The 17,362-nt window shown below is 44.6% G+C and overlaps 2 protein-coding genes across 3 annotated transcripts in view; both read left to right on the top strand.

Moving 5' to 3' along the window:
- The window catches only part of LOC117891756 (probable RNA methyltransferase bin3), a 41,576-nt gene that overhangs the window by 17,646 nt on the left and 6,568 nt on the right, over positions 1–17,362 (top strand). The gene's annotated exons all lie outside the window — the stretch shown is intronic.
- On the top strand, positions 3,536–4,492 carry LOC117889746 (mitochondrial import receptor subunit TOM40 homolog 1). The gene has a single exon (XM_034794185.1). The coding sequence runs from the start codon at positions 3,536–3,538 to the stop codon at positions 4,490–4,492; it is 957 nt and encodes a 318-aa protein (XP_034650076.1).

The following is a 17,362-nucleotide window of genomic DNA, read 5'->3' on the forward strand; positions in this document are numbered from 1 at the left end:
AAAGAGTGTGTGTGTGTGTGGGTGTGTGTGGCAGCACAATTGGAGGGGCAGGCAGAGTGTGTGGCGGCAGGAGAGTAACATTTTGCGGAAATTGTTGGTTTGTAATTTGAATTTGCGCCATTTGCGTTCAATGTTGCCCTGCCCCACTCGCAAATGAGACACAATGAATGCGTGTGTCCTGCGAACGAACCCAAAATACACACACACATACACACACATACGCACACACGCACAAAAGAGTTTTTCTACACTGCAAGAAAATGTAAAGATTTTGTATGATTTTCTTTAAGTCTTCGCCTGTGATTGCTTTCTCTCAGTGGTTTGCCTGTGCGTTTATTAGCTTTTGTAACAACGGGTCTCCGCCGCTACTTACACCTCCTGTTGCGGCACTCCGCACCCTGCCCTGCCCTTCCTGCCACCCTTCACTTATTGTTTCCCCTTCATGCTCCTGACACGCTTTTGGCCGCAACGCTGCGTTGAGTCTCCTGCTCTGACGTCTCCGAAAACGGAAAGCGGATGTCGTCGGCAAGTGTAGACATATTTTCTTAGTAACTTTTCCAACGAGCAGCTCTATTCCATGTACCCCTCAAGCCACCCACCCACTCAATGTGTTCCTCTCCCTGTGCTTCTCCCTGTTCCATTTCATGTCCCTCTCTCTGTTCCTCGCCCTGTCCCTCTTCCTCTCTCTCCTGCCATAGAGCTAGAGCTGAAAACTTGTAGCAAAAGTTTGGATTCTGTTGTTGCTGTATTGTCGAGTCAATGAGGCTTTTTTTATACATGAATATGTATATGTACATATACAGAAATGTAGATATACCTATATGTACATACATATGTATACTACATAGAGTGAGAGAGGGAGAGACAAGGCGTAGACCCTAGTGGGGAGGAAAAGTTTGTTTAGTGCGTTTTCTTGGGGAAAATGAAGTTGCTTTTGACTTTTGCTTTCCTGACTCTGATTCTGGGCCAAAAGTGTATTAAGTCTGTGTGTAATATGTGGTGGTCCTGGCAAAAGGTAGATCCAGGCAGCGCCTTGATAGGCACATACACAGAATAATCCGCAAGTTTAATCGGATTTTCCTGTAAGTAGCTAAAAGTTATGTTAACGATTCCACCACCTGTGTGTGTGGAAGGACACGAGCGACACACAACCAACCCCCCGCTCCATGGCTGATCATCGCAAAGCTGTGGCGGGGGATAAAGTTTGTGCAACTTTATAATTCATATTATTGCTGATTAACTGAAAAGTTGTCAATTATTGAGGCGGAAATGGAAATGTAACGAAACGAACGTAAAGCAAACACAAAAAGTTGTGCGCCCGGAAAACAGCTTTTAGTTGGACATAAACTTTTGAGGGGGAAAACAAAATAAAAACCTTTTTAGTCAGCAAAATGTTGGGAAAAATGTTGGGCATGGTTTTTGTTTTTCAATTCCTCTCTCTTCTATCTGTATGGCATTTCGCTTATATCTTTAAGTGTCTTTAAGCGGCTGTTGTGCCGCTCCCTGTGCCTGTTCCCGCCCTTGACTGGACCAATGCTCGGGCAGCACTTGACAAACACTTGTGTGACAGCATTTTATGAAGTAAAGTTGCCATTACTCGGAGTTTTATTACCCCACCTACCACCAAACACACTGATATGGCCTTGCCACTGGAGCCATAGGAGCCGAGCGCCCTCTGGCCCATGTTGCGCCTCACGTTCAGTCAATTTCCCATGGTCAATTTTCCCAATTTCTCGCTTACACTCATTTGCCCCATAAATATCCAACTCCAAAAGCTAATAAATTCTGAGGGAACATAAATATCGACGATGAAGAGCAAAGAGTGCAGGAAGAGAGCAGCAGCGGGAGTATAACGGCAAGACTGGGAGTGCAGAAACAGCGTGAAGAGGGAGAGCGAAGGAGAGCAGCAGCGGGAGTATAACGGCAAGATTGGGAGTGCAGAAACAGCGGGAAGAGGGAGAGCGAGGGAGAGCAGCAGCGGGAGTATAACGGAAAGGGCAGGGAATGGTGGGATGGGGGCAGGGCAAGGGCTCCATTTAAGGAACTTACCTTTAAAAGAAGTCGAGAAGTAGTGGATCCGAAGGTGGAATGGTGGGAAATCCGTGTTGAGACGCATGGAAATGGCGTGCCATTAATGAGGCGTTGCCTCCCTTCCCTCCCTTTCCGCCGACCACTGCCATTTGTGGCTCCCTCTAGCGTAGAGCGCGTGCATTTAATATGTTCCGTTAGTTAAATGAGCAAAATTAATAGCGCCCACACACACGGGCACACATTGTTGCGAGGGAAGAGAGGGAAAACATGAATGGTCAAGCGTGACTGGACGTGATAGTAGCCTCTCACTGCTTGCTCACTGCTTGATTGATTAAGTGTGGAGTGAACTTACTGCTTGTCTACTGCTTGAAAGGAGAGGCTTACCCCTGCTTGGCCACTGCTTGAAAGGAGAGGAAACGAAATTTTTATGTCTCCTTCTATTATTTTCCCTTTCATTTGTCAGCTTTGAAACTTTTGCGGTTTTCCGCCTTAATTTCATCTTATTTTCTGCATATGACAAGTACTCAAGTCAAAGGAAAAACCACATTTCGAATGAGTTCTCGTTGGTTACTGCTTCGGAATTTAATTTTCAAAATGCAACAAAGTGTTGAACGTTAAAAAAAGGGAACTTTGGGATAAGTAAAGTGATAATAAGCTTACCCCGCGTTATTTTTTTCCATTTTATTTCATTTTTTTCCACCTCACCCCATGACAAAGATGATTAACAACCAAGGATAAGCTTTAGTGGACGCCCGTTTCCATCTAATAGAATTATATCCATAAGAAATGGAATTATGGCTAGTTGGGGGCCAAATGATTTATGGATTTACGGCGTCCTTGGACGCCTTTCTTCAATGACTTTCTTTTTCATCTTTTGGTCTTTTTGGGGTGGGGAAATTAACGCAATAAAAGGAGTCCAGTTCTGCCTTGCAAAAGTTTATCAATTACACACACATCAAAGCGTGTCTAGTCATTGCCAAGTCCTCCCCACTGCTTGAGATAATTACCAGAATCGGCAGAAGCCAAACAAGCGACACAGGTACAGGTGTCGGAAAGAAGAGAAGATGAGAGAAGGTGTGCGGTGTGCGGTGTGCGGTGTGCTGCCTGCCACTCAGTGGAGAGCGGAACACTGTGCAATTATTCTCCATTTTCGTTCAGGTGGAGCCATCAACCACCGAGGCAGCAACGTGTTGTGGTTATAGCGGTTTCCTCCCAGCCATCTGTCTCACTCGCTTTCTGTTTTTGGGGTTTCTTGTGTTGTGTTTTGTCATTTAAATATAATTTATATTCCATTTCGAAGTCGAGAATTAAACTGAAAACTCCTTTTGAACAATTTTTGACACTTTTTCTCGATCTGTCACTGGGAAAGGGAAGTCAATTTTTCATTTACTTTCAATTCATTTGAATTCCCCTTCTCGCTGCGACCACAACTGGCTGGGAAAGTAATTTTTACTGCTAGCTTGAACAAATTGATATCAAACACTTTCCATATTTTGTTCCAAAAATGGAATACTTATTTCGCGGAGCATCATGTGGTGGGGCAGCACAGCCAGCCCCTCCCTCATGGTACCAGAAGTTGGCCAAAAGAGAGACCCTCGAGAATCCTGGCAGCGTGGAGGAACTGTTCCGGAAGGTGCGTGAGACTCAGCCGAATTGCTTCGATGGCGCCAAGGTGGTGCTGAACAAGGGTCTGAGCAACCACTTCCAGATGACGCACACCATCCAGCTGGGCAACGCAATGCCGAGCTATCGTCTGCAGAGCACCTACGTGGGCACACAGGCGCACACTCCCGGCGAAGCTTATCCCGTGCTGTTGGGCGATGTTGACGGACAGGGCAATGTCAACTGCAACATAATCCATCAGTTGACGGAGCGTCTGCGCTGCAAATTAGCCGCTCAATTCCAGGCGGGCAGTCAGAATGCCATGCACCAGGCATCGGCTGACTATCGCGGCACGGACTTTAGCTGCTCGCTGACTTTGGCCTCGCCCGGACTGGCCACTGGCTGTGGCATGATCGTTGCCAACTTTCTGCAGGCTGTGTCCCGCCGCTGGGCCATCGGCTCGGAGCTGTCCTACCAGTGCGGCTCCAATGTGCCGCGCGGACACTTGGCCATGGTTTCGCTGCTGGGCCGCTACGAGACTGAACGCTCCGTGTCATCGGCCACCATTGGGGCGACGGGCATACATTTGGGACATTGCCTGAAGTGCAGCGATCAGCTGCAGATTGGCGTGGAGTTGGAGACCTGCCTGCGCTCCATGGCCTCGGTGGCGACGCTCTCCTACATGGCTGAAATCGCGAAGGGGCATGTACAGTTTCGTGCCAGCATCGATAGCAATTGGTGTGTCTGTTCGGCGTTGGATAAGCGTTTCCAGCAGTTGCCCTGCACGCTCCAGCTGACTGGCTGCCTGCAGCACAAAACTGGCAACATGAAAGTCGGTTTAGGGCTATTTATTGGATAAAGAACGGCAAGAAGACTCGAAAATTGTACAATGTAAATTTTGAAATTGAACACTTTGATATTTGGCAATAGTTTAGGATAGAAAAACCGTGTACAAAAAGCCATAGAAATATATTTTGGAACCCCTGCGGCTTGCCCCATGAAAATCTATCGAAAATCGATTATAAATCGATAAGTTACTGCTTTACCAACTTCATGGTCTCGATTCATATCGAAGTCATAAAAATCAATCACAAATTGAAGGCCTTTTTGAGGCCGCTGCAGACGAACTGCTAAATCCAGTTGTTGGCGAGACTGTACATGAAATCATCATCATCAGCAAGAATCCCATCAATCCCCTTTTTGCGCTGCATTGCCTTTCAATCGGCAGCAGTTTTCGCGCAGCAATGCCACTCCAAGTCCAATCCCCCCCGGTTTGTGGCACTCTTTAAACGATGCAAGCTCATCCGTTGCCTCTTCACCCCGTTCGTGCCACACTCAAGGTCAATACAAAATGGCGGCGCGTATCCGCTGAAAGGCATTAGCATTCCCCTCGGATTTTCCTGCTTCATTCGGTTTTTCGGTGAAAAAAGTTAAGCGCATTTGCAAAACTTTTGACGAAAAGTGCATGACGGGGGGGAACACACAAGAAAACACATTTCATTTGGTGCTTTCTGATGGGGAAAACTCTACAGATCTGAGCGGAAGAGCAAAGAATACTCTGATTGCAGTGCGGGTATGTCCAGATTTAGATGGGTAGAAGGATAGGGGATTTGGATTGGGGATATTCCACCTACTTAGAGGGCAGCCCGTAGTCTAGACACTCCACTCTGGTTGCTGCTGCTGCTCCTAGCTTCTGTGTTAATTAAAATGCTCCCATTTACAGGCAAATATTTATGTGTGTGTGTGTGTGCTTTGGTATATTCGATAGTTCAGCGACGTGCGAAAGTTGTTGGAGGGATAGTCTTACATTGGGCTTACAATACAAATTGGTAGATTGTGAGTAGACAGCACCACACACCCCAGCCCCATCCCTTGTGCTCTGCTCAATGGCTGGGATTATTAGTGGGTGTCCAGGCTCCACCCTCTCTGATGGACGCATTATGTTTACTCGCCTTTGGTGGTGTGTGAGTGTGTGGCTCCTCTTTCCAAGTGCTGTGCTGTCTCTTGATTTCTGCCTGGTCCTAAATCTGCACACACACACACATTCCTGGGCATCATTAATTAAGATGCACAAACAGGCCAAACCCCCACTGATATGTGAGAGGAGTGTGCGCGTGGCGACTGACTGATACCTAATACCCCAAACACATGACTTAGAGAGACTTTCGACCACTTTAAGATGCAATTTTGTAATGGATTTACTGGATATTATATGGAAACTGTTGATATGGCTAACAGATAGGGATACGGTCAACAGATTTGCTAATGGCATTAACAATTTCCTAATTGAATTTCGGTTATTGCAAAGATTCAAAAGTTTAGGCCCCCTGCTGAGTTTTCCCATTGTCCAGCTTTGTATTAGCTGCTGCAAAGGGTAAGTGGAAAATTCCTTTGAGCTTTTCTTAATGCTCATTAGCTTTGAATTTATTTTGTGTGTGTGTTTGAGCTTTACAGAAGTTCAGGAAATTTAGGAACTCCAAAATGGCCTGCGTGTGAGCCTTCCACTCTTTCCATTGCCAACTCCCATAGATGTTTGTTTGTAGCTGCTTGGTGTTTGTGTGTACATATGTATGTATGTATGTGTGGTTTCTCTACCTATGTGTGTGTGTGTTCTGCTGGCCAAGTTAATTCAATTTAATCAGCTGGGTAATTAGTTAGGGGGCTGCTTTTGCTCCTGCTTTGGCTCTTGGCTGGCATAAATAGTTAATAAACAATTTCGAAACTTTCGAGGTTTATCCAATTTCCAGGCAAAAATAAACAGCAACAAGAGGAGTACTACGTACTCGGAACATTTCCTCTCCATAAATAATGCAATTTTCCCCGGAAAAGGCAGAAGGATTGCCTTATTGATAGACTGTTCCATGAATTGTGTGATCTGTAATTACGAAATTGCAACTACGGAATCTCTGGGTTGCAGTGAAAGTTATGCAAAGCCTCTGCATTGAATGCACTTTGAGGGCTGCCACAAATGTACAACAATAATCCAACGACTGACCTTTGGCACTGTATCAAGCAATGTCCTTCCTGCTCGCCATTCAATTGAATTCATTTTGACCCATTTGCCCATTGGCCACCCCCCATCTCGTCTGTCATGGCGATTATTTCCCCAATTACAAGATTTCTGCCATTTGAGTAATTACACGAAACGTTTCCCCGTAATCCAAAAATCAATAATTTGCCACAACGAAAGGTAAACAGATTTATATAATTTATTCATCTCTCATCTGTGAATTGTTTTTTTTGGGGGTGGTCACTGGATGGGCGGGGCAGTTTTATATCGCAGCAGCGACCTTCACACAGAAATTTAACCCGAAAACAAACGGAAAAAATATTGCAAATGGCAAATGGCAAACGAGCAGCAGAGCAACATTATTTAATAATACTCGTAAAAATCATAAAAACTGAGTAATAAATTTTAAAAACAAAAAAGTAAAGACGCAAAATCAACGGAGCGCAGATGTGGCTGATAAAAGGCAGCAAAACAATCGAAAGAGGCCAAAAGGAAAAGGCCTGTGCTTGTGGTATGAGGGAGTGGGGGGTTCTACAGAAGGCAGCGGAGAGCTCTGTGCCCCTGCCTTACTCCCTCTGTCTCTGTCTCCGGTTGTAGCTGCCTGTCTCGGTCTCTGTCTCGTTCTCTGTCTCTGCTTTGGTGATATTAAGTGGCATGAACAATGAGTTTGGTCGTAACAGATTTATGATAGCCCAAGTTAATTGGCCAAAATGTGGGTGAAATTGATGGAAGTCGAAGTGCTGCTGCTGCTCTCGACCTGCCAAAGGGCGCAAAATAGCAAGAGGAGCACAAAAGGGAAGCATCGCTGCTGTACTAAAGGGCTGTTCTATGTGCAAAAGGCATACCCAAACGGCAAAGAGCACACAAGCTGCGTCTCGGCTGATGTTCTCTTTTATTTATTTTCACAGTTTCATCCATCAAATACTCGTACCTCTGCTCGTAATCGTACGATATGTATGCACGTGTTAAAATATGTCAGACCCTGTGAATCATTGACCCTCATCAAGTGTCTACCCGCACCCCCCTGAGTAGCAGCTCCAATTGAAAAGAGTGGAGATACGAGTGTGTGTATCTCGTGTGCACACGGGTCAATGATATCGGGAAGCGTTGGGGAGGTAGAGGGGATTTGCCATCATAAATGCATTTTGGCTGCAGGATAAAAGGCTCTCACCGGTCTCCTCCGCCAACGATGATGATGATGATGATCCATTCATGCGCCGAACTAAAGAGCTTTTAGTTCGCCCAAAAAGCTTCCACCAGTAAATGGGAATGAATGTGGGGACAATGGGTGTTTCCCCTCGCTATCAGCATTTCCTATGCCAGGGTAGATCCGTAGAATGGTAGGAACAAATCCTAATTGGAGCATTGACACCCGTACCATTTGCTATAGTTGTACCCTGCTGAATGTCCCCCCCTTGGTGTTGAATGACTTTGGAACAGATTGGCAGAGATATTCGAGTGTCTTTTGTGTTCCATTTTATTGGTGTTTTGCCTTCCCCCCACTTCCCCACTGCACTGCCGCTCGTTGTCTCTGTCTCTCTATCTCTTTGCCCATCAACTGCACTCGCTCTCTCAGTGCTTAATAGAGCGTAAATAACAATGCTCTCCCTCTCCCTCTCTCTGCCCTCGCCCCCGCTGCACTCTCGTTGTGTGTGTTTGGTTTTAGGCGTTTTAGTTCCTCTGCCATTTGTGCATTTATCAGTCGTAAATGATACCCGCCTGGGTTCAACGATTATCCACAATTTGATTTAAATTTAAACCCGAGCAGTTAACCATAAACCACTGTAACCATACGACTGTCCCTCCACTCTCCCCTCTTGCTTAATATTCTCTTGTGTCTTTCGGGAGACCTGTTCCGGGCTGCTCTGCAATTTGCATGTGCACTATACATTTTAACGAATTCATTTGTTTGTGAAACGTGTGCCAGACAGTTCGACAAAGGTACAAACAGGCAGACGAACAGACAGCGCTGGGAGACGGTGGAACAGTGGGAGTGGGAGATAGTCGGCGAGACAGTGGAACAGTGAAACCAGCAGAATTATGGTTTTAAAATTGCTTTCATTGCTGCTGCTGAGGCCTATATTAAATGTGTATTTTCTGCTGCATTTACGCACCTCCCACCCACTCACCCATCTCGCTCTCCCTCTCGCATATCTCGATCCACTTTTTCTTGTATTTATTTGTCGCATTTTTTTCATCTGCCGCATTTTATTTGCACTAAATTCCGTAATATTTGCTGCTTTGTTGCTCTCGTTTTTTGCTTGTTGTGTGTGTGTCTGTGTGTTTGTTTGTTTGAACAGTGCCTGAAAAAGTTATAAAAATTGTTCACATATTGTTGAACATATTCGAAATGTTTTTGTTTTTTGCCCAATTGGGAATGAGAATGGTAAATGGCGGGGAATGGTTGAGGGAAATTCGATTTCAATTTTGTTTTTTGGCGGAATATTTTATTTATTGTATTTGCTTTGGGAATACTTTTAAATACTTAAATGGAAAAAGACTAAAATATAATTTAATTAAGCCCCGTAATTGGTGGGTTTTATAGAGGGTCGATTCTGCTTTCAGAGTTCCCCCTCAACCATCGATTTCAGGCGGACTATTGTTCGTATAATTTTCTTGTATTAGTTTTTTGTTGGTTGCCATTCCATATCATAATTTTCTTTGCTACTTATTTTTCCACTTTGTTTGGTTTTCGACAGCAATAATACTCCGCCCACCACGCCCGCTCTCCCCCTCTCTCTCACGCCACCGATTATAAGCACCTTAGAAATCAGTTAAGCAGAAGAAACAGAGCAAAAAAGCGAAAAACAAAGAAAGAGCAGGACAGAGAGGGGAGAAATCTGGGTTTGGGGTGGAGCACCAATTTGACCTTCAGCCCCGCGATGGCAAAATACCCGCCGAACGAATGAACGAACGAATCAGCTTTTCCTGACTTTGTTTTTGGGTTTTCATTTTTCATATTTCAAGCGTCGCTTCGATGGTTCCGTTGTTCGAGCATAACTTTAAGAAGAGGGAGATGGACAAAGAGAGAGAGAGAGAGAGTGAGTAAAGTAGTAGAAGAAACAAAGAGAAGAGAGGAGGAAAAGGCAGAATAATGATCTTGAATGTTATGCAGACATTTATTTGCCTATTGGAAAGGATTTGGCACATGGCACTCATTTAGATTCATTTCATTTGCAAGCCTTTCTTCCACTCTTTCAAACTCATTTATTTCAAACGTTTTGCTCTCCAAATATGAATAGGTTTTTGGGCCACTTCAATCTCTGCCACAGCAGTCCCCCCATCCCTGTTGCCATTTCTGCCTCTGCCTCTATCTCTACTCCCATTCCTGTACCCCCCCTTTCGCATACAAATATTCAAATTGCAATCCCAGACTAGTTCCACAATTGCAATCCACTCTGCGGTGTAGTAGAGTTCAGGGGGAGTGCGGTGGGGTGGGGAATAGGTACACGAAATTGCTATTCCTTTACACCCCGCCCCAACAGCATGCTGAGAGCGGGGAGGGAGGTAGGTCTATGCCCAAACCATGGAGGAGCAGCACAGTCCAGACGGATAAGCCAAAAACTGTTGTTTAAACAAACTTGCAACAACAAGGAAGGAGAGCACACAGACACACACGCACACATACACAGAAAGAGAGACGGAGACAGCAAGAGACATGTACTGGCAGAGGAAAAGTCGACTTGGCATCGCTTTTGGATTGAATTGAATTGCATGGAAAAAAGAAGAAAGTACGCGGGACTGGTGCTGGTTGGCCTTAAAACTTAAATGCAACAAGGAGGAGAATTGGAGTTGGCAAGAAGCGAACGAAGAGTGGGGTGAACGCAATAGGAAAAGCAAAAACACAAAAACTAGAACTAGACCTAGGCTAGAGTAGAGTGGAGTAGAGTAGAGTAGAGTAGAGTAGAGGAGCAACAGCAACAGCAACTATGTAGGCTGGCTGGCAACAGTCGAACAACTGCAAATGAAGAGTGGAGATTGCAGAGCGGAGAGCGGTGGGAGACTGGCAACAGCAACAGCAACAAATTAAGCATTGCTTTCGGATATCGAAGGTGTAGATACCCTGTCAGAGCCATTCGGCAGCTTGAGGATGCAATATTTCTATGACAGTCATTCGATGTTGATTAAATGTGAATGATTAAGTTCTGCCCAACAAATCTGCATTTTCCACCGATTGTTCTTACGGCAGGTACAGCTATTTGGCAGTTATACTAATTCAAAACGAGAAATCCGACTATATACTAAAAATGTACAAAGTTTCAGCTCAATAAAGCTGTCCCATTATTCTTTTCTTCTTGAAAGAAGTTCTCTCAAATGTAACATACAAAATGACATACAGAATAACAGCCGCAAACATTTGTGCAGGGTGTGTGAGGAATCGAAAGAAACCATTTGGAAAATATAATCCAATTTGGGGCCTGCTATTGCCCGTGGCCCCTTTACCTTTAGCGTGCTTCAAACACAGAAAATTGCCATATACCGTACCGTACATAATATGTCTGTATGGATACGTACAGATGTATGTAAATATGTATGTATGAATTTACGTACATATTTATAACGTTAACTTGCATTTTGGATTTTATGTTTTCCTCTTCACATTCGGCTTCTCCTTTGCACAGTCCCCCCCCCCCCCATGCACCCCTTGCCATGCTTCCAGTCGTTCTTGTTTTTGGCATCGCTCTCTCTGCTTTGCTTTGTCCCACTTTGCCTCTGTCTCACTCTCCCGCTCTGGCTGTTTTTCCCTCGCCGATGGTTATGTGTTTGTGTTTGTGTGTTGTGTGTGTGTGTGTGTGTGTGTGTGGTACAAGAGTGTGAAACGATGCCGTGGGGCGGGGGAACTAAGCTCCGATTCAAGTGGCATTGAAAACTCTTTTTACATTTGACTCGAGCGACACTAGAGAGAATGTAATGCGGAGTGGAGTGGGGCAGCATGGAGCGGGGAGCTGGCTGCGATAGGTGCAAGCAGACGAGGTGTCGTTGGGTGCAACATTTTGATGCAAACAAGCGGCCAAGGATCATAAGATATGCATCTGCATGCATTAGTGGTTTTATTTTTTGCGGCATCAGCACACTGCACACAGGTCCCTGTCCCTGCACCTTCTTTGTGTGGCAGGTGACGCATCTCGCGTGTCTCCCCACAATTTGAGCGGCAAAGAGGAACCTCAACTTGTTGCAATTAATTTTTCAAACATTGTAAGCTGTTTTCAAAAAAAAAAAAAAAAAAAAAATCCTTTGTGAGGTTAAAACCGCTCTCTCCGCCGGCACGCTGTCAACTCTGGCTGAAGCCTCAGCTTTCGCTTGTTCTCTTCCTTATTATTCATTCAAAATAATTCTGTGCATAAATTCAAGGATGTCCTGTCCAACCCTCAGCCCAAGCAAGCGAGCAACAAAAAAAGGGCCAACAACTAACCCTTTTAGTAAACTGATGGAACTGATGCCTCGCTGCTACACGAAACCCAAGCCAACCCACTGCAGCCCCCTTTTCGGTGACCTCGGCAATTAAATTACACAAAAGCTTGTTTGAGTTGAACGAAAGAAAAAACACACCACACGCAAAAAAAAAAACACAAAAAGGAGGAGACGGCACAAAGGCGGTCGGAGGAAAAGGAAATGTGCCAGAGAGGAGAAGGGAAAATGAAATACATAAGGAAAAATGTCAGTTGACTGTAGAAATTTACAGTTGAGGGCATTTTTAGGGTTGCCCCCTCTGCCATTCAGTCTCGTTTTGAAGAAAGAAATATAAAAGATCTTTGACAGAATAAATGAGAACAAAAGGGAGCAGCGGCAGAGGAGAACGGAGTGTATCAGTTGCGACATTGAAAGAGAGATACAGAGAGGGGCAATGAGGGGCTTTAAATGTACCATGAATATTCGGAACCATTTAGGCACTTTTGATGATGTTTTAGAAGAAATAGTTAGCAGCTGAAATGGCTCCGAAAACTTTTAAGTATTTTTCAAAATTCAATTTACAAAAGCTCTGCCAATATTTGCTTTTACTTTTCCTTATTTTAAATGTTTCCATCGAAATTTAACTTTAGGATTATCTTTCAAAGTCTTAAGGCAAATTTATCTTCCATTTTCCAGTGTCAGCTAAAGATAATTTCCTTATGATTAGCCAGAGAAATGGCCTGTCATCACAGCCCCATGGCGAGTTTTCTTTCACCTTTTGTCATAGAAAAATTATTAGCCCGTGACGACACATTAAGCTGTCCCTCTCCTGCTTGCCCCTCTGCTCCCCTACTTCACTCATTTTCTTTCACTGATTTTCTTCATGTAATTTTCCATAATTTCCTAGGCGCCGGCCGTTGTCTCTGCTGCTGCAGCTCCTCCGCTGCTCTTTCCCTTGCTCATTTTCATTAATTTGTCATTGTAATTTTATTCACCGCTTCTTTGGCCTGCCCCCCCACCGCCGCATCACTCAATTTCCAACCCCATGCCTGCCCCGTGCATAAATCACCGTTCAGTGAGGCGCTCATAATCAGTCAATGTGCCGTGCAAAATTATGCAGCCTTCGCTCCTCCTGTTCAACGTCTCAGTCCTCCCTGTCCGTGCATCTCTTTCGCACTCGCTTGCTATCTCTATTAGTAGGTAGATATTTCCCTCTCTCTTTCCCTCTTGAATGCATTTTATTTCGTTTTATTGCTGTGACAAGCAAGTTCCGCATTTGGCATTCCCCCCTCCCCCCATACCCTTACCGCAGAGGGTAACATAAATTGAAAGCAGGGAAAGAACTTCAGAGATATGTAAATGATAATCTGTTACTTTGTAATCCGCATTAGAATCACATTATAAACCCATTTGCGACTCTACAAAACTCAAATTTACAGCGTGAAAATTGATATCTGAATCGAAAATTATTATTTGAAGCTAAATTTATGCTGGAAAGTATCACCAGCATATCCAAAGTTCGATGAAAACTTCGACTCAGGGTATTTCAGCTTTCGACTTTTAAAGTTTTTCTTTATTTTTGTTGCCTTTCTTTTGCTTGCCTGCCTTCTTGTTTCTTGCTTTTGCCGTTGGCTCTTTACATAATTGATTATCTGGCCTCTGACTAGACTTGAAATTTTTGCAGTTGTCCAGTGGACGCCTTCAGTGGTCTGCCCCCTGCCAATGGGAAGAGAAATACAACCTCATGATGATCCCCCATTATCATCAGCCTCTCATTATCAGCCATCTGTCTCTCTCTCTCTCTCTCTCTCTTTTCCTTCTTTTACCTGTTTTGGTCACTGCTTTGGCTCTCTTTCTGGTGGCCACTTGTTCGTTTTTCTTTCGATTTGAACTTTTTAGAGACAGAGAGAGAGAGAGAGAGATTTTTGCCATGAAATGCAGTTGACAAAGAGTGTAATTTTGTTGTACTTTAGTTTTCTTTTTCTTTACTTTGGGGGTGGGCAAAACTATTGCTAGACTCGTGCAAAGGCAACGAGAACACAGCGCAGGGGCAGCAACATCGAAGTTGAAATAGAGTGGAAATGCAAGGGCGGAGCCAGAGTGGGGAGTGGACAGAACTTATCCACTGAGAACTCAACCGAGAACAACTGACAAAAACTGACAAAGTGCCGGCAGTCGAAGGAAATAGTTTTGGGCAGGAGTTTTCCATCCTCTGCCACTGGCAACTTGTTCTGCTGTGCTTCCTCTTCCTCTTTATCTTGTTATTACTTTTACATTTCTTGTTCGCTTTAATTTAATTTCCGTTTACCTCTTTGGCTTTTTTTACCCGGGGTTATGTGTGTTAAATTTAAATTAGTGGAAAATTACATTTTGGCGCGCGCAAAAGGGGAAACGGAAATGCAGTAGAGATGCTCGGGAATCAGGTCGATGATTGCCAAGTGCAACTGCAACTGCAACACACACACACAGACACACACAACTGTAGCTGTATCTGCAGCTATGCAACTTCATAATCTGTGTGACTGTGTGACACGTGAGTCGTGGGTTGGGGCAAGTCCTTTGACAGTTTTGCGGATGATGCCACTGCTGGATGCCATTATGCTGGGCTACGGCTACGGCTACGGCTACGGCCACTGGGGCAAGCCAAGGAAATTGCCATGGGAAAAGTGGGTGTGTAAAGGAAATTGGTAGGTGGATATGTAACACTGGCTCGATGCCACTGACATGTTGGCAGCCATCAGGCAAGAGCCACGAGTGTATGTGGGGGCACTAAAGGTATTCAACTCCTTGAAGGAATCCGGAAAACGATGTCGAAGCATCTTTTGCGGCAACTCCTGCAGAGGAACAAGTGGAGATATTAAAAGAAAACGGGTATTACGACCAAGTACTACTTGAGGGAACAGGGAACATACCAGAGGGGAAGCTACCAGCTACCTCCGCTTATCCCTGCCATAATCTGGTTCATTTTGTTGCTGTTCATTCAACGATTGCCCCATAAATATGCATTTATTATTTATAATCCACTAGAAATATATTACAAGCACATGTTCATGTTCACGTCGCCTCCGCCTCGTGGTTTATTCATATTTAAAGCTTATCCATATGGTGGTAAAAAAAAGAAGTCCTTAACCCGTCGGTGCACACCTCCCGACACCCGACATCATCAGCATCATCATCATCAGTCTGCGTAAATCCCCATAATACCCTGACATTAAATTAGCCACCTGTCCCTCAGCCTCCGCCCCCTTTTTAGCTGTAGTTTTCCCAAACGGCTCCAAGCCGACTTCTCTCTTCCTCTCGCTCTTGCTCTCGCTCTGTGGCTGTTTGCTCTGTCACTCTGTCTCTTGGGCTGTCACTCGCTCTCGCTCCAGCTCCATCTGTGCGTCTCCATCTCTGTCTCCCATTTCGAGTAGGTGTTAAGCTGTGCTTTTGATAATGACGCACATTACATATGCAACACGAGCTTTTGCTTCCGGGCTCTTGGCTCTCGTATCTGCCATAGTCTCTGCCACTTGCTCCTTCCTCTGCCCAAAAGGCGGCAAATGTTTTTCTACTCCTCCGCTTCTGCCTCTCCCACTGCCATGCGTGTGCTTGTGTTTGTGTATCTTTATTCAGCTCGGCATTTGTTGCTCTCCCTCAGGACTCGATATCACATTTAAAACACCTGCCGCCATGGAGCATTTGTTTATCCATGTTTGCTTTTTCCCTACTGTCACATATGGGTACTGTAGGAAATGGAAAAGAAGACTTTCCCTGTGAGAATTCATAAGTTATAGTATGGCAAATGTGGGACTTACTTTCGCTGGGAATATGCAGTACAAATAAGAATAGAATTTATACTGGTATGAGGCCTACTTCTGTACATGTGTAGGCCGCAGGAATAGCAGAAATAATTTGTCTTTAAGAGCAGAACACGGGGCATAAGAGTGTCGCCTTGGAAAGAGACAACTTGCAAATGGATATACTGAATTAGCTGGGAGCAATTCATACCCTGCATGTCCTTCACTGCTCACCTTGAGCATCATCTCGAAACACAATTTCCCGCGGCAAAGAAAAGTGCGAAAAACGGAACTAATTTGATTTCCATGCAAATCACATTTCAAACAACTAAAAAAACACAAACCAGTTGGCTCCATTAAAATGTTGACAAAATTAAACAAAATTGACAATTTCCGGTGTACAGTATACACTACCTCTCTCTCTCTCGCTCGCTCTCACGCTCTTTAGCTATATTAAGTCACTCCAGAAAATGTTCAAGGGAGAGCTCTGGCCTCCTGGCTGCCTCTTTGTTTCAACTCCTGCCACTGCCACTGTCTCCGTTTCACATTGTGCTCCACTTTCCCATCCGTTGACGGGACGGGGCGGGGCCAGGAGGTGGCAACCTTTTGGCACGGCACAGAATGCGCGCATATTTAAATTTTAATTAAAATTTTCTTGGGGGCATACCTTTTCCTCCCCGTGCGGTGTGAGGTGCGGGAGTGAGGCGTGGGGTGTTGTGTTCCCATTTCGCATTCGCGCGCCTAAAAATATGCAAATAAAAAGTGCCTTTGGGCGGATGTCAGAGAAAGGGACAGAAAGAGAGAGAGAGAGAGAGAGAGAGAGAGAGAGTGGAATCCTGTTCTGATTTCCGATAGCCTTCTCGTTGAGAGCTGACTGTGCACAGAGAGAGAGGAGGTGCCCCTAGGGGCATGCCAGCCATGGGTATAGATGCGGCTGACAGAGCTCCTATATGTTTGTGTGTCTCTCTCTCTCTGTCTCTGTCGCTCTGAAAAGAGCAAAAATTAATTAACTCGGTAACTGAAACCCCACACACGATTTATCGTTAATAAACAACTCAATTCTCAAAGGGAATTGTAATTTTGTGTGTGTGTGAAAGGGAAATTCAATAAAGCAAAACAGAAAAATAAAGCAGGAATTTCCAAAGGAAAATCAACGAAATGTAATGCCAATGAGATGGGAATTTACCAAATGAAATGCTGAGAGTTAGAAGCGTATGTCAAGGATCAGCGAAGTGCAGCGAAAACTACTCGCTTGCCAGTGTTGAACCGCAGTTTCCAGTGTTGAACAAGGAAAATGTACATACATTACAGCAGATATACAGAAATACTTTTCCTTACACTCAGTTTTTTGTTGCTGCTTGTCACAGCAGCACAAATGTGGCATCTGTGTGTGGACTGCTTAAGAAATTATTTCCAGTCTAAAAGCGAAGCTTGAGGAAGCATCTTCCTGTCATCTGTCATATGGTTTTAGCCATTGTCTGCTGTTCATTGGAGGCGACCGGCTGCTGCTGCAGCAAATACTCCGTACATGAGGGGAAATAAATTTATA

Source organism: Drosophila subobscura, chromosome E (genome assembly GCF_008121235.1).
Source record: "Drosophila subobscura isolate 14011-0131.10 chromosome E, UCBerk_Dsub_1.0, whole genome shotgun sequence".
Classification (NCBI taxonomy): Eukaryota; Metazoa; Arthropoda; class Insecta; order Diptera; family Drosophilidae; genus Drosophila; species Drosophila subobscura.